The sequence below is a fragment of the Neodiprion fabricii genome, chromosome 2, assembly GCF_021155785.1.
Source record: "Neodiprion fabricii isolate iyNeoFabr1 chromosome 2, iyNeoFabr1.1, whole genome shotgun sequence".
NCBI classification, from domain to species: Eukaryota; Metazoa; Arthropoda; class Insecta; order Hymenoptera; family Diprionidae; genus Neodiprion; species Neodiprion fabricii.
In genome coordinates this window covers 25717513-25739210 of record NC_060240.1, presented here as the reverse complement: position 1 = coordinate 25739210, position 21698 = coordinate 25717513, and the positions used below count along the sequence as shown (strand labels likewise).

At 40.2% G+C, this 21698-nt stretch overlaps 1 protein-coding gene across 1 annotated transcript in view; it reads left to right on the top strand.

Annotated features, from left to right (window-relative positions):
- Positions 1-21698, top strand: part of LOC124176820 (PH domain leucine-rich repeat-containing protein phosphatase 2) — a 133350-nt gene that overhangs the window by 98849 nt on the left and 12803 nt on the right. The window contains exons 6-7 of the mRNA XM_046558551.1: positions 11962-12119; positions 13468-13614. Of these exons, the coding sequence (XP_046414507.1) occupies positions 11962-12119; positions 13468-13614 (305 nt within the window). The remainder of the gene's footprint in view (positions 1-11961; positions 12120-13467; positions 13615-21698) is intronic.

Here is a 21698-nt window from a genome sequence, read left to right as displayed (position 1 = left end):
CCGCGTCCTTATCAGGCACTGGTAAGGCTATCAAACGTAAGTCCCCGACACTATCAGTAGGAAAAAAACCTCTTTCGATGCAGGCGGTATTCATATGAAAGTATAATTAGTTGCGTGTTCAGCAGAGATATTGATAATGAAATATCCGCTTAGATTAAACGAGTATAAAATTGCGAGTTCTGACTGTGGAGCGAATGTACAACGTTTCAACGAGGCGCAATTATTGAAGTGTGTCCGAATAAATGTTTTGCAAAATTGGATTATTCAGTTTAGAAACGGATATCGAAATGTTGTCACGGAATAACTGAAGGATACTCCGATCAGAGCGAACAGAGTATTCCGAATCCTGTTGATGTCGATTATAGAAATATGTAAGTCATGCTGTTCCGCTGCGTGGGTAAGAACAAAACGATTTGAGAGAATTTTCAATCTTCGTAAGACTTGCAGAAATTAAATTTTCTGATTGTCGATACGTGAGAACTTCCAACAATAATCGTCCCAAATTCCGGTAGTATTTTCTCCTTCGAAACTGCGAATGATTTCGATTATTGTACACAAAAAGAATCAAGGCATTGTTCCGCTTATGAAAAGCAATAATATCCGATGAAATATTCACCTGCCATGTGAATCAGACCGGGCGTATTTTACTGCAAAGTGAACGCACACGTCAAATTGCGATATCCGATATCTTGATGGTAAGAAGAAAGCTACTCTCGAAATTCCGTATTCGAGTTAATCTTAAGTGCAACTTGGGATGCTGACAGGATTATTTCATAACTCTGAATACTCCGTCACGGTACAGAGTGATATTAGAGATTATTTGCAGAGCGGATAAAACCAAACACTTTGACACCAAATTTTTGAATTCGTGTCTTTTTTAGCTTGTAAAACGCAAAATCTTGTTTAAGGACAAAAAGTTCGGTACCAAATTCTCGTTACAATCCGTCGATTTCTCTATTAGCACGATCTCATTTCTCGAATCGAACAAAGCTGAAACGTGTCGAAAAGTAAGTCTGTCGAAAAATGGCAAATTTCAGTACAATTCTCGTAGCCTAAAGCATACGATCATAACATAGGGAGTCAACTTTACGAAGAGGATCGCCGATGCGCGTAAAACTCGTGCCTAATCTGCCCGGAAAGTTGCGGAATCCCGGTAAGTTTAAGCAACTCAAATCCTAGCGTCGCGTCGGACGATACGAGGCGTCAGTAATATCAAGCTTTCAGAGCTTACGCATTTTGTTTCTTATCTCAAATAACGAAGACACTCGAGCCGATTGCAATTTTCGATTAAATCCTCCGTTTTTTTTTCACTTATTTGCTTCTTTTTATTAAAAAAAAAAAAAAAATGATTTTCAGGGTTATTAAATTTCAATCGAATGAAACGAAACTTGTTTACGCGTTTATAGTAAACGATCTATAACTGGATTCATATTGAAGTAAAATTCGTTCGGTTCAAACAAATTCGAAAAAACTTTTCCCCCATTTTTCGAGTTTCAAGTCGACATAGCATTGCACTGTAAAGTATAGTAGGCAATATTTCCGCAGCATTAGTAAAATTGTTCAATTTTTGCGGCTTGTTCTGGTTATCGCAATAATTCAATTATCGTTACACCTTCCTTTTCAAACTCGCTTCAACGAGTGACGAGAGAGGATGTGCGTAAATAGCATAATCTTATCTTTCTCTCCACACCCATTTTCATCTGTTTACCTATCCATATGTCTCGCCGCATCCAAAATACTCGCATACACCATACACAAGTTGCACATTCTACCAAAGGCTATAATGGACCATGGGTTAATCACTCCTGAAATCTGGTGTACACTTTTCCGGAAATCTTGTGAAATATCTTCAAATCTTCTGTAATCATTGAAATCTTGTGTAATCTTTGAAATCTTGTGTAATCTTTCAAATTTTGTGTAATTTTTGAAATCTTGTGTAATCTTTGAAATTTTGTGTAATCTTTGAAACCTTCCGTAATCTTTGAAATTTTGTGTAATCTTTCAAATCTTGTGTAATCTTTGAAATTTTGTGTAATTTTTGAAATCTTGTGTAATCCTTGAAATCTTCTGTAATCTTTGAAATTTTGTGTAATCTTTGAAATCTTGTGTAATCTTTCAAATTTTGTGTAATTTTTGAAATCTTGTGTAATCTTTGAAATTTTGTGTAATCTTTGAAACCTTCCGTAATCTTTGAAATTTTGTGTAATCTTTCAAATCTTGTGTAATCTTTGAAATTTTGTGTAATTTTTGAAATCTTGTGTAATCCTTGAAATCTTCTGTAATCTTTGAAATTTTGTGTAATCTTTGAAATCTTGTGTAATCTTTGAAATCTTGTGTAATTTTTGAAATCTTGTGTAATCCTTGAAATCTTCTGTATTCTTTGAAACCTTCTGTAATCATTGAAATCTTGTGAAATCTTTGTAATCTTGTGTAATCTTTGAAATCTTTAGATATCTTTCAAAATCCCACCAAGTCTCTTGTAATCTTCTGAAATATTCTAAAGTCATGCGAAATCATTTGAAATCCCTCGAACTCTTTTGAAATTTCTGAAATGTTTGTAATCTTGAATTCAGGTGTACAATAAATCGATGAGTGATTAACCCCTCGGCTGTGGATGTATTTTGTCCCGAAGAAAATTCCCCAGCATGAACTTCTCTCCGTATTTCACTTCTTTTCGAAACACCGGCAGGCCGAGCTTGCATGACGCTTTTTTTCCGGGATGTATAAACCGTAAATGGGGAAAACGCGTGAGCCACCCGAAGCCAAGCCGGAGGGCCTCTCGTCTGAAACTATTTCCCGGAATATTTGATTCCCGGTCTGAGATCCGCGGGGTATGGGAACGAGAATGGGATAAGGATATTTCGGCGGGGCGATGCGGGGGTGAGGAGATAAAGGCAGGGTTTGTGTTATACGGCCTCGGGGAGAGCGAAGAAGGCGACGCTACGCGACGAGGCAAATTGGATTCCGCTGATTAGCTTTCGTACCTCCGACTGATTGAACGGGCTTGCCAATTTCTTAAACGACGACGCGAACTCGCCTTTGACTCGTCTCTTATTCTCATCCACGGTGGAAAAAGGAAGAGGGTAACACGACGGGAATTTCGTTTCACTGGCTGGTATTCAAAGGGTTGAAACGCCAGGAAGCTACTATATAATGCCCCGCTGCTTTAATCACTTGAATCTCGCGCTTATCGCCTTCCAAATTACCCCGGGGTGAAGATACTGCGAATAATAGACTCGTGCAAGGAAACAGCAAATATGTTCGTTCCTTTACGAAGATTGATTAAAAAAGCCTTTAGCCTAAAAAAAAACAAAGAAAAAAAAAAGATCGGTTTGTCGAAGCAGAAAAGACAGAGAGCGAGGAAAGAAAACAAAGCTTAGGAATACTTGAACACGGAACTGATTTCAGAATTATGTCTCTATAATGGACAAAATGAGCCCAGAAATTCAAAACTAGGATCAAAAACAGTAGAGTTTAATTTTTTCGAATGTTCTAAGTTATGAAAAGTGGTCTCAAACTTTTGATATCTCAACTTGCGTTGTACATATTTACTCATATTCATTTCTATTACGTAAAAAGGACGTTTTTATTCATATTCACTGTCACTGGTTTAAATAACATTCGTGCGGATTTCGGAGACGGTTTTTTCTCCCTTCCTGACTTTTGATTCAGACCGTCCACCGAACAATTCATTCTTTAACCATCCGGTCCTCAGCGGCACGCGATCAGAATTCGAAAATAGCTTTAACTTTATTTCTCGGTTTCTTGTAAATGTGGTTAAGCAATCAGCGTAAAATCTCGGTTTTATATCGTAGAAAACGACGGGAGTGATTCCCTCGAGCTCGTTGTTAAAAATATAATGGTAGACCAGGATGTCTTGGCTCTTGAGAAATCTGACGCATACCTAAGCTGATACACGATATTTTTTTTTTTTTTGAAATTTTATGCCAATCTCGATCATGTTGTAAGGCAAACAGTAAAATCGCAGTAGACTTGCGAAGAATTTACCCCAATCGTGGGGTACCAGAAATAAGCAACAAATTCTGGATTACTATCGTAATGTTCTTTCTCCATTCCTTGAGAATTCCTCATGGCATGGAAGAGTGTCATTGAATTCACATAATATCGGTAAAACAGATGAAACATTTTAACGAAATTGTTACATTTTAATTTAAGTTTTTCATCAATCTCTTGAAATTCATTGCGAACCGTGTTACAAAATCTTATACAGTGTCAGTGAAATCACGTCAGAATCCTGATCGCAACTTGCACATTTCGTAGAAGTTAAAATTAATTATTCAAAAACCACCTGAAATATTTTACATGTGGAGGATTACGTTAAGCTCGTTAATTATCGTTAAGATGTCTACAGAAATCATTGTAGAAATGATAGGTTCCTAAAAATATACTGCAAAAAAGATTAATTCTTCGCATTTCATAGGCATATCCTTGAGACGCTTCGGTTAGATTTTATTTTTCTTTCATGGTTGGACGCTAATTGCGAAAAGCAATAGATATTTCAACCGGAGAGCAGAGACGAATCTCAGGCAGTTTGAAATTATTTCCCCGCGCGTAATTCAAATTTCTTATTCCTCGACATGGAATACGAGAAATACTTGCAATGATAGAACTGGGTCAGAGGTAACAATTTTCGGAGTTTTTATGTAATCTCCGTTTATTCGATCAAAGAAACACAGGTAAAATTACAGAATTATGGGATATTTAATAATGCAGAATTCAGGGCTCTTATAAATCAAAAGATCATATAATTAAATGCTCAATTGCCTTTTACATTGAATTTGATTTGATATTTATTATTTATCTACCTGCGATTTATGAAACCTAGATCCTATTTCTTTCTGGTCTAACAATTCTCCATTCGTTTACGAACCTAATCTATTTTGGAAATATCGCCTCATATACACTTGATTGAAGGGGAGGCTCGCAAGAGAAAGAGAGGGAGACCCAGGTATACCCTAAATTGCTCGGAAATAAATACTTTTTATAGAATCGAACAGGATTGAGAACTATCGTATTACAAGCGCCGACTATCTGCAAAAAGGTTACGAAGAAACGGTCCGAATAACCGAAGTACGAACAGATATGCTCTTTGAATTTGAAGAAACAGTCAGAATAACGGAAGTACAAACTGATCTGCTCTATCAAGTGATTGCAACGATATCACCTCGAGCTAACAAAAGTTTCACATTTAATTACAGACATGCTTCATTTCATCTATAACCGCCAAATGCAGATTAAACCCTGATTGCTTACACTGAGAAAAATTTCATTTGTTACAGTAACTAGAAAAATTCAGTAAAACAGGTATCGTTAAAAAAAACTGTTTGAATACTGTTGGAATTAGGAAAAACGAGGTACGCCTAACCATTTAGCGCTATCGTCGATCCTTTTTTGGCAATTGCGACGCAAAATCAGTTTCTTCGGTTTACTCAACTTTTTTAGTTAAATAGGCTTTAACGTCAATTTATTCTTCCACAAGCATGAAATTTTCGCAACAGTTGCAAGAAAATCTAGTAACAGTGATCGCAACGAGAAAGAATAGTAACGGATACTAGACTTTCCGGCAACGGCTACAAAACTAATTTTCTTTTTCTACCTGGAACTATATTTTTAGATTGTGGTAAAAAATGAAAATAGTTAAGAGAGGTAACCGAAACTAAAAATTTCTCTGAGTGTATTAGCGTCATTTCGGTGACTTGTCGAACCACTATTCGTCGCTTTTTGGTGGACACTTTTTCGGTTGAAACCCGATATGAGATAGTTCTCCCTGCCATATTCTACCCTCCGTAGTCCAACCTCGGAGAAAATTCAAGGACGCGACTCACGGGGTGGTCAGCTGAATCTGATGCGAACCAGAACAATCATCACTCATAGTTTTGCCAGGCCACGCGAAATTAAGCTTCGCATCCGTTTCGAATTTCCCGGGCTTTCACGGACAGAAATGATTCGGCATTTCGCTGCCGCGCCGTCCCGAGTTAATTTACTTTTTGTCATCCCCTTTCTTCCGGAGCAGCTTGAGCTACAAGCTTTGCGCCTCTCTCCTCGAGGCTCGCAGAATTCCGCGTAAGATTTGCAACATGTTTCCACTCGCTGACTGCCCGTCAGACTCACTAACACACTCGGGAATGAGAAAAAAAGGCGCTAGAGAAACAGAAAGCCGAGAGATAATATTGTCCCCCGTATTGGCCTGGGATGGGTTTCGTAAGGGGAGGTTTACGGTAGGAGAATAGAGCGCCTCGACGCTTTCGCCACTCCGGCTTTAATTAAATCTTATTTACAAGGATATATTTCCGTGACACGAGGGACAAATTCACCCGGAATTTTATCATCCTCGGAAGTGGAATTTTCCCCCTGCGTTACACCTGTATACGCGAATTTTTTGTTGAAATTTATAAAATTCATCCACCTTCCCGGCTCTGTAACCAGCCTGCAAGATTTGCTTCGAAGATAAAGTTCAACGTCTCGGATGATGTATGAAAAAAACGGCTTTTAGAGAAGACTGTCGTAGAGTGCCGATAAAAGAGAAGAGGCGAAAAAACAACAAACTTTCAAAATTATTCCACCCTGAAGGCCTGATGCTTTTGTCAGCTTTATAAACCTTTGTTTTATACTTTGAATTCATTACGGACAAGGTGAACTTAGCAAAATTCTTTGGGATCCAACTTTTCTTTGAATTCGTCCGTTGCGATTGAATGCAAAAGGCTGAAAAGTAGGCTGTCTGAAACTGTCTAAAATATGTGTATATTTCACGACCTCAAGTTTGATTGTAACTCTTGCAGATCGATTCGCGCCAACTTTCTTATCTTCTCCCATATTGCGTCCTGAGACAGTAAATTCACAATTGTGAATCTAAAATCCATGATCCTTACAGTATCACGTATTACGATACAAATCAGAATTGCAAGTTTAATCTGAAAATCGACCGATGGTATTGGAAAAAACGTTGCAAAAACCTGTCCATGAAAACAATTTCCCAACGAAACCGCAACGATCGAATAATCGGAGTTAATTCGCTTGCAGGATGTATCGCTATATCCGGTGAGCTTAGTTAACGGCAGATGATATCGCAGAGTTGGCAACGAAGCCGAACTGCAAGATAATGCGATGCAAACTTACGGTATTCCTCGTTCAGTGATTCGGTCAATTCATTATTTAAACTTTGTCCTAATATGCCTGTGGAGTCAACAAGCCGTGTTTACAGTTACCGGTTCTGCATTCATAATTCTTTCGGTCAAACTAAGCACGCGAGGGATTTCTCGTGGAATATCTAAATTTTCCCACTCGAGCACCAGGAGATTCGACAATTCCAAAACGCGTACCTTGCACCAGTTGTCGACGTTCACCCTGAGCTCTATGGCTCGCGGTTAAGTTCAGCCTTCGCTAATCGCGGCGAGAAACTCTCGAGGTGTGCAGCATCGATTCGACTCGGTCCTCGGATCGATCACTTTCGCTCTTCGACAATGAGAACCTGCCGGCGATTAAACCAGGCGAGAAAGGCGAGCTGGAAAGAGGAAGGTAGTGCGGTATAAGACGGTTATCTGGGGAACGGAATCCACGGAGCGTGTCTTCCGGCCAACGCGGGTCTCTGAACACACGCGACAATCCTGACTTTTCAGTCAACGATTCGTTCCCGAAGCCCTCGCGACATCTCCTCTTCGCCAAAGCTTCTCCGGCACTTGAGAATTCGAAACCCGGCGCAGATCCGATCTTTCGATGAAGAGTGTGTCGCGAATCGCACTCGGCGGCCAGCATGCGGTATCGAAACGAAAGTAAGAGCGAGGCCAGCGAATCGACTCGCTCTGTTCACCCGAACGATAATGCCGGCTATCTGTGGTACTCGAATCAGATTCAACCCAGGTATTCAACCAACTGCGAAATGAGTACTTTTCGTAAAAGTTCGTGTGTTTCTTCTCTGGTGAAATATATTCCAAGTTATCCACAGTGACCTCAGACCGAGCAGAGTTAGAATTGACCTTGATCAGTGCCATTCGTAATTTGATTGGAAGGCGGTTCTCTGTAGTGGAACCATCGTCGACGTATCGGCTGATTGAGTCCAGAGTTCATCGCCCAGACTTGAAGCTGGTGGTCGACTTATGGTTGTAATCGCAGATTCGAGTGGAATGAATTATACAGAGTGAAGAATGTTGAATCACCGGTATGAAACAGCGACACAGTGTGTGAAAAGTGGCGGATAATCTGGAACCCCGTTAACTTACAGCGTTTACTTTGCATTTCAATTAAAATCTTGGCGGAACTTTGTTCTTCTTGAGTCCTTTGTTACGTTGGAATATAATTTTTGGCAAGAAAGAAGAGAAACAGGAGTGAAACTGCCAAACTACTGATTTATAATGCAAAGTTTGGTCTAAAATTATTATCCCAGAAAAACCATTCGAGAGTAGATGTCCATGACATCTAAACATCTAAACATGTGTATACGAATCCACGAAATTAATTGTTGGCTAAATAGCTAAAACAAACACAAGGTAAAATTGTGGGTACAGGCGGAAAGCAGTGCAAATGATTGTGGCAAGGTGACGAGTGCAAAGTTGAGTGACGTACCTGATTTGTGATTTTTGTAACATGGTTGTCGAACGGAATCGTAGGAGGTTTGAGCTACCGTACAGATATTTTTTAAATATGTGTCAGTTATCAGAATAGTCGATCGTGTATTTCCTAGACCTCGGTTCACCAAAAGATGTCATTGACAGTCCTTGGACCGTTAATTTTTCTATCAAAGAACCAAAGAACTAAGAAAATCAATTTCCGCGCAATGCACACACGAAAATGACTATTTAACCTCGGGTTTGACGCATGACGGTTCTGTCACATAACCTAGTCCTCAAATCGATGAAGTGTAGAGCCTCGCATAGAATACCTGAGCAGCCTTTTTCGAGAGTGTATATAAAGACGCCAACAAATCACGCACGATCCAGTAGCAAATACTTCATGGTACTATTGTATTCATTCGTTGGGTGTATCCATTTCATCATTGTGGGTGATAGATGTTCGTTGTTCATTCGGGTGTCAGAGTTCAGTGTCATATATTCGACAGGAAAGCTTGAGAATACATTCAGAGGCTTGATATGTAGAAAACGGTATTGTATCAGACACGCAGTTTTTCATTCCTTCATTGAGGACTTTGGTACAGTATTGCTGGTAGATCCTGACAAGCGTGGTTGAACTGACGATTAGAAAAACAAACACAAGCCACACGGTAACTTGAGATCAAGCTGAAGCGAGCAGCCAAATGTGTTCAACTTTTTTGAAATAGAAAAATGCAGTGCAGTTTTATTCTCATAATTCTATATAAAAGTATTCAGGGTTCAAGGTATTTCACAAAATTTTCATTTTCGGACTTCACCACCTCATTCGAATGAACATTGGGACGTTTCGCTGCTAATTCTGGCTGCTAGCTTCAGCCTCGTTTTACTTGAATATGCAGTGCATATCACCTTGTGAAATAAGTTGGACGCAGTCATTCCCTGTGTCAATACGGCAACCTCAACTGACTGCTGCGCAGTAGTTAGTTTCCAGCAATGTGTATTCTACCAAAGGCATAATATTCGCGAAAGCCTTCGGAAAGGTACCTACATACTCTATTTACTTTCATTTCTGATCGAGCCGTTAAAGGATATAGAATCGTGCGCATAGCAGTGACGATCCCAAGTAGAACACAGTTCTGATATCTATAGTGTGGATGGGGGCATCATAGAGGTAACAGTCACTATTTCCGAGCACCATAATTAAAGTTTACTATTCCAATTTTCTCAAACGGTCTCATTTTTTCCCAAATGGGACATGCAGAACGTGTTGACTTTGACAAATTGGAGAATGATAATGATTCATCCACTTTGTGATTGCTTGACTAAATTCTTCAAGTGCTTAGCTCATGGTTCAAGTTGTACGAAACCCAACGTACAAATTGACACAGTTGTCGCCACAATCGAAATAGACAAGTTAGTTGTTTATATTTAGCAAATTTACTCGCTCTTCATAAACATTCACGTGTCAAACTTTGATCCGATTACAATTGCCAAGGTCGAAAACCGTCCAGAAAAGGTGACTTTGCCGTATAAACAGGGAGAATTATTATTATTTTCTTATCCGTCGATAATTACACAAGCTTTCCACTTGTTGCCAAAACGAACTTCCCGTGTACGCACCTCGAACAGTGCATATTTTTGCACACAGCATAGTCGATGCATAAACGTACATTGCATCGTCGATTGGCACATACATGAACCGCACGCGCCCAACCATCCAGCGTGACGTGAAGCAGTAGGTGTTACCCAACGATATACACTGCTCCGAATCGCTCTCCACCGAATCAAGATCCGGAAATCTATAATCTAGATATTTTCCTAATACAGCCAAGAGGAGAAAGTCGATTCACATATCAAATACCGATCGCATTCCCACATTAAGTCTTTCGCTCTACTGATCACTGTCGGAATGTTCTGTAACCATAGTACAAATGAAACCCTCAATGAAGCACTTTCAAAATCGTTCCATCACATTTAAACTCTGAGCGACATGCGAAAGAAAGCTACAAAAAGTACTTCGAACGCCTCGTGGCGATAACCACTTTTCTGACCCACCGAAAGTTGTCATTATAACTGTGAGTTTGGGGAAAAAGTACTGCAAACATCAGAGAAAGCTTATCGATTCGGCATGGAATTGTCCCGCGCCATCATGGTTCTGAATCGAGCGTCGTAACGTGCGGAAGTTGGGTAGAAGACCAGTCGACACACACCTGTAGGAGTGGTGGGTTAATGTTTCATCCGGAATCTCTAGACCGGGTCTAGTGCGTGCACGTGTCGTTATCTGGGCTCTCTATCAGACTGCCCCAGACATTTCTTCGTAGAAGAACAAAGAAGAAAGACTCGATCCATAGAGAAGAGAGTCTAGAGTTGTATGGTAGGACTTCGGAAAGTACTGATAAGCCCGGGGTGCACAACCCGGTTTCCTAATCTGACTGTCAAATTCCTTGCGAATTGGAGATCCTAGTAACTTCAAGCTTGAACGATGCTCAGGTATCTTAATGCCGTGTCCAATTGGAAGTAAAAATTGGATACCAATACGACTTTTGACCTATGGTTACTAAAATTAATACACAGTTGATGGTTAGAGTATGAAGTTTCGTCACGATGAGAGACAAGTGTGTGTCAACGTGTATAACGTCCTGTTTACACGGGAACATATATTTACAAGGTACGGTTCCGCAGGTTCCGAGAAAATTAATAGCCAATAACCTTCCAGTGTAACTAATTCCGTTAGTTAGCAAACTTAGCATATCGGCTGACGTGAATTACCACCGAATGGTTACAGCGTGCGGATGATGTAGGTACAGTACAGGCATAGGTACAGAAGACGAGGTGCTTTGCTGCTTTGGAAATTGCTGCAAGTTTCCAATAACTCGAGTGGCTGTCCGTTAACTGGGTCGACTTTGAATATTTCTTCGCACTCCTTACTACGGCTGATCAGGGCCTTTGTTTACTTTTTACCCACGTTTGCCTTGGAGCTTCGTTCCGCGGAAACGATCGAAGGAAGCATGGGTAACGGGTAATTGCGTTAATGTGCATTGCGCGTGATAGAGAGTTGTTGTTGTACCCTCAGCTCATCGCAGCTACCGCTGCAGCATTCGCGGATTCACCTTAACACGCCGATTAATTAGTTAGCGAGAACTTGGCGCCCGGATGCAATTCGGAAGCTGAGGCATGGTGCACATCGGGAACTTGGTAGCCATTATGGAGGAACGTGACCCCGACAAGCAGGACACTCTGGAAACGGATTCACTTGAGATTGAGGTGATTCATTATTGCGCTGACGATGAGAAAAATCTGAGCACGTGAAAACGAAACCTTTCGAGATCTCGATCCGTCTTTCTCCCTCGCGAGCAAAGAATCTGGAAATAAAAAGCGTGGCTCCTTTGTTTTTCAGGCCACTCAGCATCCCTCGTGTCCCCGTTTACTCGACCTCAGTAAAGGCGGCCTGTCCAGGATACCGGACAGCACCATCGCCTTTCCAGCGATCGAGGAACTGATCCTTGGACAGAATCAGCTTGGGAACCCGGACAGCAATTTGGCAATATTGAAGAGGTAATTAATTTTCGGTTAATGTACGCGCCACGTATGCATAGGGAAATCGTTTTCTTACAACGCGCGTAGCAATCGTAGGATAAAGTTTCATTCATTGGTTGTTGTAGAATCAACGCTTAGTTTCTTTTTACGCATTTGTCCGAAAATCTTCCACTTGCCGTGACCAAAGCGAATTTTATAAACTTGCCAAATTACAGCACTTCAATTTATAATCGAAACTTATTAATATTTTTGTCATTCGGGTTTAACGTGTTATTAACAAACTGAACGAGCTATACAGTAAAAAATAAATAAACAAAATTCGAATGTAATTAATTTGAAATTAATAAACACGTTGAAAACTGTAACTAAACACATGGTACAGAGTCATAAGTTGTAGGCAATCACCGTCAGAGTTATTTTTATCGGGAGAAATATTTATTATACACAAATAACATAAATTTTTGAAACTTGGAAATTATCGACGATGCTGCAGGCCAATTTTTTTACCCGGGCAATTCTTGTGACATTGTTAATATGAAATGGAATTGAAAAACGCACGTCGGTGTATAGCATAGAAAAGCTCCGGTAGCCTCGATTCGAAAATGATAAAATACTTTTCCGTAAATATATGAGTAAAGAAAGCGAATAAACTGCAACTCCGGAATATGCCATTACCGATAACATAAATTCAAGATTCTATGGAAAATCGTAATTCTATGAACAAGTCAGACTGGTAGGTAATCTAAAGGACAATATCGAGAACGTCTAGTAAGAAGAAAAATAGAGAAAATGGAAAAATCGATGAGAATAAATTGCCTCGCAGCAGTCGAAGCCCCGTTACGTAAAGTGGTTATATCAAGTATTGGTGAACGACGCCTGCATTCTGCTTAGCCTGCAGTTCAGTCGTGAAAACTGGAACGCCAGCATCCCCGTAACGGTGGTGAAATATACGCATATTTAATATCCTATTTATTATAATGATATAGATTTTCTGAAACAGATAAGAGGCTATAGCGTCACGCGAAATGCTCTTGGAGTAAAGAAGGCCTAAAAACTAATTGCTTTCCCGATTATTATCCCAATTAACGGTCCGTGTCGCTGCCGTGAGACGCAAGCTGCGCATAATTTGAAAAATCATCGACATCTCTGTGTAAAAAGCAATCTGAGAAAGATCTTTGCGCGCAGTAAAATTGACGCGATTGTAAAATTTGATACGATTCCAGCCAACTTCTTTTTTTTTTTCTTTCTTTCTTTCTTTACTGTTGTTCATTTTGTATGTGGCATAAATTTAAGCGCACAAGTGATGTTTGAGGATGGAATATAAACGTTTTGACTTATCTCCCGCTGTTCGGATTTTTCGATAAAGGTTTCCACGGCTATCCGTGGTACACCTGCAAAGGAACAACCTGAAGTGCTTCCCGAGGGAACTCCTGGAATTGAACGGGCTGACAACCCTCGATCTATCCGACAACCTCATCGCCGAGATTCCTCCCGACATCAACCGCCTCGTAAAGTAAGTTGAGAAAGAAATTTTTTTATCGATCCCATATTTCAGGTAGCTTGTATTATATGCCTGCCTACCTAATCTCGGGTGTTGGGTTGGGTATTTGGTATTTTTTTTTTTTTTTCTTTGGGCGACAATGTTCATACGACGGCGTTTCGGGTTGCGATTAATATCACTGCGTATTTTTACGAATATCATTTTATTTTTAGCACATCGTCGTGCATTATACTTTTTAATTGTGAACTTTGTAAGCCGCACCGTTCAGAGTACGGCACGTGAATAAATTTTAGCGTTACAAGTTCGTTGGCGAAACAAGACGATACGCAACGTGAGATAAACGTGCGTGTGTCGCTCTATCTTAATTTAATCGACATCTACTGAAAATATGATATACTGCGAGTATAAATAGAATCGGTAATTTGAATCGGAAAAGAAAGAGATCGTGAAGCGAACAAGACGAAGAAATTTCAAGAATTATACAAACAATTTGGATAACAGATCAAACTGAGTTCGTGAAAAAAATTAACGCCAAGCCATATTTCAAGATCATGTTCTTGACAGAATCTAAGGCAAATTTGAAGTATATAACAAGGCAATGAAGTACGTTCCATGCCAACTTAGATATAGTATTTTGGGGGGTCGAAAACTTTTTACTTAACGGCTAATTTATTTTTAAACTCTTTTGACCACTGGTTAAAAAGTCGTCTTATTTTGACATTAATTTATATCCGTCCGGTCGTACGAAGAAATCATTTGCCAAAAAAATCTTCGTGATGATGTGAAATCGATGGAAATATTTGATTCCTATTTTTTTGGCGACTTGATGCATCTTTTTTTCATTCGTACAAACAGTCTAAACTCGCGATTTTCACGGTGTTGGCCACCTTTAATTTTCACGAAATTTTCACCATAAATTCCTTGTGAAAATAAAAAAAACTCCTTGCCGAAGATGGAGAGATGTTTGATTCAGAAGCTACAATCAAACGAATGTCAAGGAAATGAACAATATGGGATTATCTATCTGATCTAAATGTCTGCGGAATTGAGTTATATCTGACAAGTGAAATTATTATAATCAAATTAATTATTCATTTGTTTGTTCAATCATATTGTTCGTTACCTTGACATTTATTTCATAGTACATTTTTAATCAAAATCAAAAATCAAAAGTTTCGTATTTTCATAAGGAAATTATGTTGAAATTTTCACGAACATTGAAGGTGGCATCAAACATCAGCAGCATGAAAATCGCGATCTTAGACTGTTTTTGCAACAAAAAATGCATCAAGTCACCGTAAAAAAAAATTGGCACAAAATTTTCCTTCCATTTCACGTCTTCTCGAAGATTTTTTCGTACGACTGACAGATGTTCGGATATAAATTAGCGCAAAAATAAAACAGTGGTAACAAAAAAAAAAAAATGAAATAACTCAGGAGTTACTTTTCCGACCCCCGAAATACTATATTAAAGCTCAAGCAAAATCAGAGATGATGAGGGTTGGCGGTAGGTCAAGTTAGCATGGAATGCCCCATACACACAGGGCACATTTATTTTTTTTTTTATTTTTTGTTTTTATTACCAGAAATTTCCTTTTGTACACAAATTGCACCGTTAACGCTTCTCGAACTACGCTCAGTTGAAATGACGTAAAAACGTTTTAAAATCCGTTCACTTTCGGAATGGATATAATTCAAGGTTCTCAAATCCTGTTCCTAAAACATTAAACACCCTTGAAGCATTGTTTTTTAACCCTCTAAAATTTACCATAATTTGTTTGAATTCCGAAATCTGTACCGAGAAAAAGACAAATGACGATCGGGTTCCGTTTAGCCAAATTTCGGCCATGCCTGGAGCTTTTATTTTTCACGGATAAAGCTGTGCAGCGGATGTTCATGGCTAATTGGTGAAAAATGTTTCCGCATTTCCTGCTGGCTGATAGAATTCTGAAATTCAAATTCACCAGTACGTGTTTCGGTTCAAAGCATTCGATGTATTCAGCAGCATCGGGCCGATAACGAACGCGACCCCAGTTATGTTCTCGCGGTATGCATGGCAGTCCAAGCGATACATAAATGCACCTATGTATTCCCAGCAGTACATAGCACGTCGTATCGGAGGATGTTAGCCATGCACGCGCGTGTATAAATGTCGGCCGACACATTGCAGCATGGATTTATACCGAAAATTCGCAGAGAAATTTACACCATGGTAACAAGCCCGTTTTCAACGATCAAAAACAACTCAGCGCAATCCGCTGCACGGCCAAGAATGCACGCCTGCTGCAGCCAGGAATTACTTTCGTTATGTGCGGTAGTTGGTAGAGAAATAGGAAAGAAAGTAGGTAGGTACATACGGTCAGTTACACCACAACGTACGGGCTATAACTTCAGAATTAGGGCTCGGGGGTAGCGGGGGGTGGTATTTTTGATATCAGGAGACACAACTCTATCATGCATCGATGTTAACTCCTAAGCCGTCATCAGAGTGCACTCCTCGACCCATCAGAGTGCAGTAGCTGCTGCACAAGTTGCAGCGTAACGCCTATATCTAAACGTCGGTCCGATGCACATTCAATGCACATGCAGCCTGCTAGCGAACCGATCGAGACCTAAGCTCATACAGGTGTATACGTGAGTTGGGATGCCTACTGGACGCAGTGTCGCGTCAGCTTATTCCATGTCAATGATACCAAGAAGTATTGCATGATAATTATATTTTCGGAACAAATGGCAATACACAATAAGGCCAAACAAACAAATACTGATAATGGTAATAATCATCATCTTTAATTTACGTGCAAGCCCTCCCTCACGTGTAATATCGCGTACTTATTGCCAACGCGTATACGTACGTTCAATTCTTTATGAGCGTTCGGCACGACTAACAGGTGTTTATAGAAATTGTCGCCTAGCCGTATTCCGTATTTTCAAAGTGGTAGCCACGACACTCCGCTGGAGAGTGCTCTGAATTTCGACACATCGTTCTGTGGAATATAGCTTATGATGATGACGCTTGTCGACTGATTAATAGCCGATAGCAACGGTCCAAGACTTCGAAGTGGATGACTTATTGGCGGAAAAAATCTTAGAGGCTCAGTTGTCACGCCACGCGTAAAGATAATACGCTCATACGTACGTGACATGAATGCTTGCGCGCGATACCCAATATCACGATGGGTTGGGTTAGCAACTTATTTAATTTTCCTTGTTTCTGTTTATATCATATCGTAGAAATTATCCTGTTGTTTCCATTAGCCGATGATGAAATGTTTAACGCTCGGGTGTCATATCTGTTCGAGGAAAAGATATGGAATATGTATAATGATAAGTATTATCCTCATGGTTCTCAAACTTTTTCTGCGCATTGTATTTTCTAATAAAGAGTTTGAAATATTTTGATTATTTTGAACCTGCTCACCAGAATTCACGGCACCCAGCTTGCCTGCCGTTGCTTCGCAGCCGTGCTCGGGTGACGGTAGTGTGCATTTTTGTAAAACAGCATGATGAGGTGCTCCAGTTCGCTATGACAACCAACGGTCATGAACTCGTTGACAATGCACCGTCCTTGGTATCGTGTGAAGTACGTAAGGGTCATTAACGTTTGCAATTTCGGTAGCAATAGAATGCCTCTTTTAATAGGAAAATGTAATTGTTAGGGTCGTTCATGTTCCCATATTCGGATCGTTTAGTAACGTTTGTTCATATCGTGGAGTATACTTCGCCTTTTAATCAGTTGCACAGCGAATGTGGTTGAGGAATAATAATAGCCCACAACCCGGAAAACCAGTTTACAAAACTGAGCGCCCGATACGGCGTAATGTAACTACTTCATTTGTTTGCGTCAGCATCGCGCTGGTTATGGAGTATATAAGCGCGTCTCCCGTCTTCCCGGTCTTCAGAGTAAAAGCTACAGCCGATTGCAGAGGTTCTCACTCCTGAGACTAAAATCGCAGTGAATCCAGAAGAATACGTAAAATCAGCGGGCCCATGGGAGCTGCCGTATTTTCTGAAAAAGGAGGTGTTACCTGTCGACCTAATAATCTACCTCGGTAACTTCACGGAGTCCGAAGATTCTGCAAGCTCCATACGAGGCTTGGGGCCTAACCACGACGAAGACGCATCGACTCCGCATGAAGAAGTCTACCCACCGGTTGCGCATTGAATTTATAAATGGCAAGCATCTGGAAGTAGAGTGAAATTTCGAACGCACCGGGATAGATGAAGAGCGGATTCGCATCAACGTAAACACTTTGTTGCCGGTGTTTGGTTGATTGTTACCTCCAGGCACGGAAACCTTCGTGGACGTGGAAAAGCTCGTCACTTTCGTGGAGACGTACCTTCGTTTGAACAAGTGTAACGACCAACGATACGCCTCCTGTCCCTGCCATTTGGATGTCGACCCTGAGACCGCTGCAAAGCTTGAACCGTCTCCAGACAACGCATGTGCAGCCGGCCACGTCCATCACTTCTGCTTTCAGCATGTGAATTACTGGTTGTCGGACGTCTTGGAGCCTTCGATCAAGCTTTCGGGTGAAGGTGGGTCACACATTGTAGTTATTGTAATATCCCGAGATAAGGTATTTGGAATAGTTTGGTTGCTATGGTCACAGAATAAGAGAAGTGACTACAGTTTTCACCAAGATGACAGAGGTTTCATAATGTTTGTGCAAAATCACATAACATTGTGTCGCAAGCATCGCTTCACATTACAGCATGCAGAGAACACATCAGACGTTCATATTTGCTGCCTCGAGCAAAGGGCATGTCTAACGTCGCTATCATTGCTGAGTGCCGGCATGACGACGGATCGTAACAAAGACACTGTTCACGTCATGTTCAGTTATGACCTGCGTCAAGCTTGTGTACGACACATGAACACACACACGCGCACGCATACAAGGAAAACGTGTTATATATGATTTCAGTAAATGTCAGAAACGTTTTAAGATAAAGTAATGTGTGTAGCAGAGGTCTGAGAGCAGGTGAGCCTGGCTCAGGTATGGTAGATTGTTGACGTTGACACTAGCCTTGGGATCGACGTTACGTTACTAGAAGTCAAAGTTTTGCGCCAAGGTGTTCGTTAGCTCTGCAGCGTTTATCTTTCTATCTTTCTGCAACACCTGAGCGTCTTATTTTGCAGAGATTCATGCCTATGTCTTATCCAGAAGCGTGCCAGGAGGCTGGCGACCATCGCTTGTGGTGAAAAAATTTAACTGCATTCTGAGCCAAATGCATCTCAATGCATCAGGTTGACATTGCAATGTCGAAATTCCTATTCTCACCTGATGCTGCATCTAGGAATTATGCACCGTACGTTATTGTGTTCCAGACTGTACATCCGTTACCGCACTTCTCGAGCCGCAAGCTCGGAAGTGGAAATTGCCTTTGCATTTTGGTTACTCTGGCGCATCGCATCGCTGTTGAAAAACATATCTTTGAATAACGAGGACTCGTTCGTTTGGAAATCAAAATAATGATTTGGACTCTTTGACATTGATTTTCAGTGATTTGTACTGATTTTTATCTTATCGTGTAATTTTCATTGATTTCCAACGATTTTATGGCGTTCCAGACGATTTTCAGTAATTTCCGGATTTGATAGAATCGTAGGAAATCGAAACAAATTACTGATAATCACTGGAAATTACTGAGAACGATGGGAAATCATTGGGAAACACTGGAAACGGATTGAAAAACTTTATAGCAATGAAAGTATGTGAATTAGGTTGAATCAAATAGAATTTCAATGACTTAAGAGCAGTATGGCGCTTATTATGACAAAAGGCGTACGATTTGATGATTTCCACGATTTTTAACGCTAATACGTTGTTTGACATCTTCAACGCTATCGTGTGATTCCAAGTGAATTACAATAGTTCCCAATGATTTCAGTTAATTGGATTTATTCCTTGCTATTTTCGATAATATTTCAGTCATCGTAGATATTTTCATTCATAATTCAATTTCCAGCTGTGAATTTATGATTTCTTTGAGTAAATGTCCCCTCGTTAAATGAATACTTTCTGTATTTTCATTCGCTTATTGCACTTCAGGATTGATATGATTTTACCTTTTTCAAATAACTCGACGATCATTTCCCGTAAATTATACTTTTCTTTCAAAGACAGCTTTAGTCAATTTAAAGAAAGGTTTTGATCAAAGCTTCAGTTAATTTGACGACGGAAGATGATTTTAATTAATCGTTAGTATCGTTACTTATTTGTTTACCAAGAATTTGTTTTAATGTATTTGCTGCTGATGGTCTCACTTAAAATTGCAATGAAACTTGCCCAAAGACGGAAAAAAAAACAACGAAAACTATCCATCAGTGTAATTCGTGTAAACGACCTTCAAGTAATTCATAATTCATAATTCATCGTTCATCCCATATAAGTTATTCTGCGTTCCATAACCGCCTTCGTACGGAATATTTTATTAATGCTCAAAGTTTAAACGTTACTGCGACTCCGCAAGATACGGAGAACTTTGACCAATAGAGCATAATTAGCAAGAAAATATTTGCTCCTATACATGATCAAAGTCCGCGAATTGTAGAACCTACAGAAAACACATGCAGGGCTTGAACTATAATCCCATACGTACTTGTGCCCGAAGACCAAAATGGCGAGAGTGAAACAGTAAGGTAAACTTGAAGGAACTACGGTCTCACGAACTCCCATCACCTGTGCTAAGAAACTCTCTATCCAGCTCGCACAACGTTGAGCAACTCTAGCATGCAAGCCCTAGCTCAGCTGGGGCACGAGCTTTCGTGTTTCACAGCTTTGCTGACGAAATTTCATCTTTTCATTCTCCAAAATATTTTTATTAGCCCCCAAAAACAGGTCAGGGATCAATTCACAAAAATAGGTTTTCACCTACGATATAATTGATCACTGATTGTAATTACATAATTTTATTATATTACAAGACCAATCAGTTCTTTTCTAATTGAAGCCTCTCACTTATCCAGTGTATGAATTTTCATTGAAGATTGAGATGTTTTCTCTTTGTTCCTTGCAATAGGATTTAAATTTTGAACTATTCTTCGTTATTTATATGTATATTTGTATAGATCAATGTTGACGAGTTGAGCTCTCAAAGAGTCAAAAACTACACTGAGAAAAATTTTATTCGTTACAGTAACTAGGAAAATTCAGTAAAACAGGTATCGTTAAAAAACTGTTTGAATATTGTTGGAATTACGAAAAACTAAAAATTTCTCTCGGTGTAGTGCCTGGTCGAATCTTCGAATAACAGCATATTGTGTAACAAGTAAGCGAATTCGGTCTTTTAGGGCCGAGCGTAAGTTTGCAATACGAATCGTAGGTGAGCCGAAGACGAATATTGCAAATACGTGAGACGAAAAAACCGTTGCTTTCTTGTTGCACACGATTCTTTACACAACAAGGATATGTTACGCGTTTCTTTACGAAACACAAAATTGAGGTTAGGGTCGCGTAAGTAATGTCAGATGTGTTCGCGACAGCGCATGCGCGCGGTACAGAAACGACCACTTTCAAGTCCTAGGAGTGAAAAGTGGTCTTTTCTGTCATACGCGCATGCGCATTCGCAGACTCACTCTACCGTCGCAGAAACTGGTACTTTGCGTACGGAAAATAGGATTGAAACATGCTCGCGTTGTACAAACACTTGTTTCAACAGGGTAAAAATTATCGTTGCAAAGACACCGAGGTTTAATAATAAACGGTGCAGTTCTGCTCCCTGGGTTTCTTATGATCGTATAGCTACGCAGGTTGTTATTGTGTTCTTCGAGGCTTCTCCACGCCTCTGCGGCGATGCGTCGAGAACGTTCCGGTTGATAGTCCTGCCCCGGGAGTAAGGCCCGTGCCTTCTTCGAGCAGCGAACAAGCCTTTTACTTGCTCTTTGGATCCTGGTCCGCCATCCATCGACCAGTCGTTGTCAGTCAGTTCTCGGCTTGCTCGTGATCCATTGCGCGGCTTATTGCGATCCTTGGTCATCGGTCAGTTGAACGAGTAATTGTATCGAGGAGTGCTGTTGAATTGTGTGTGCAAGATCGCGAGTCAAATGTGCGGCAGAACGTGTGGTGGATATAGTTTTTAATCGAGGAATC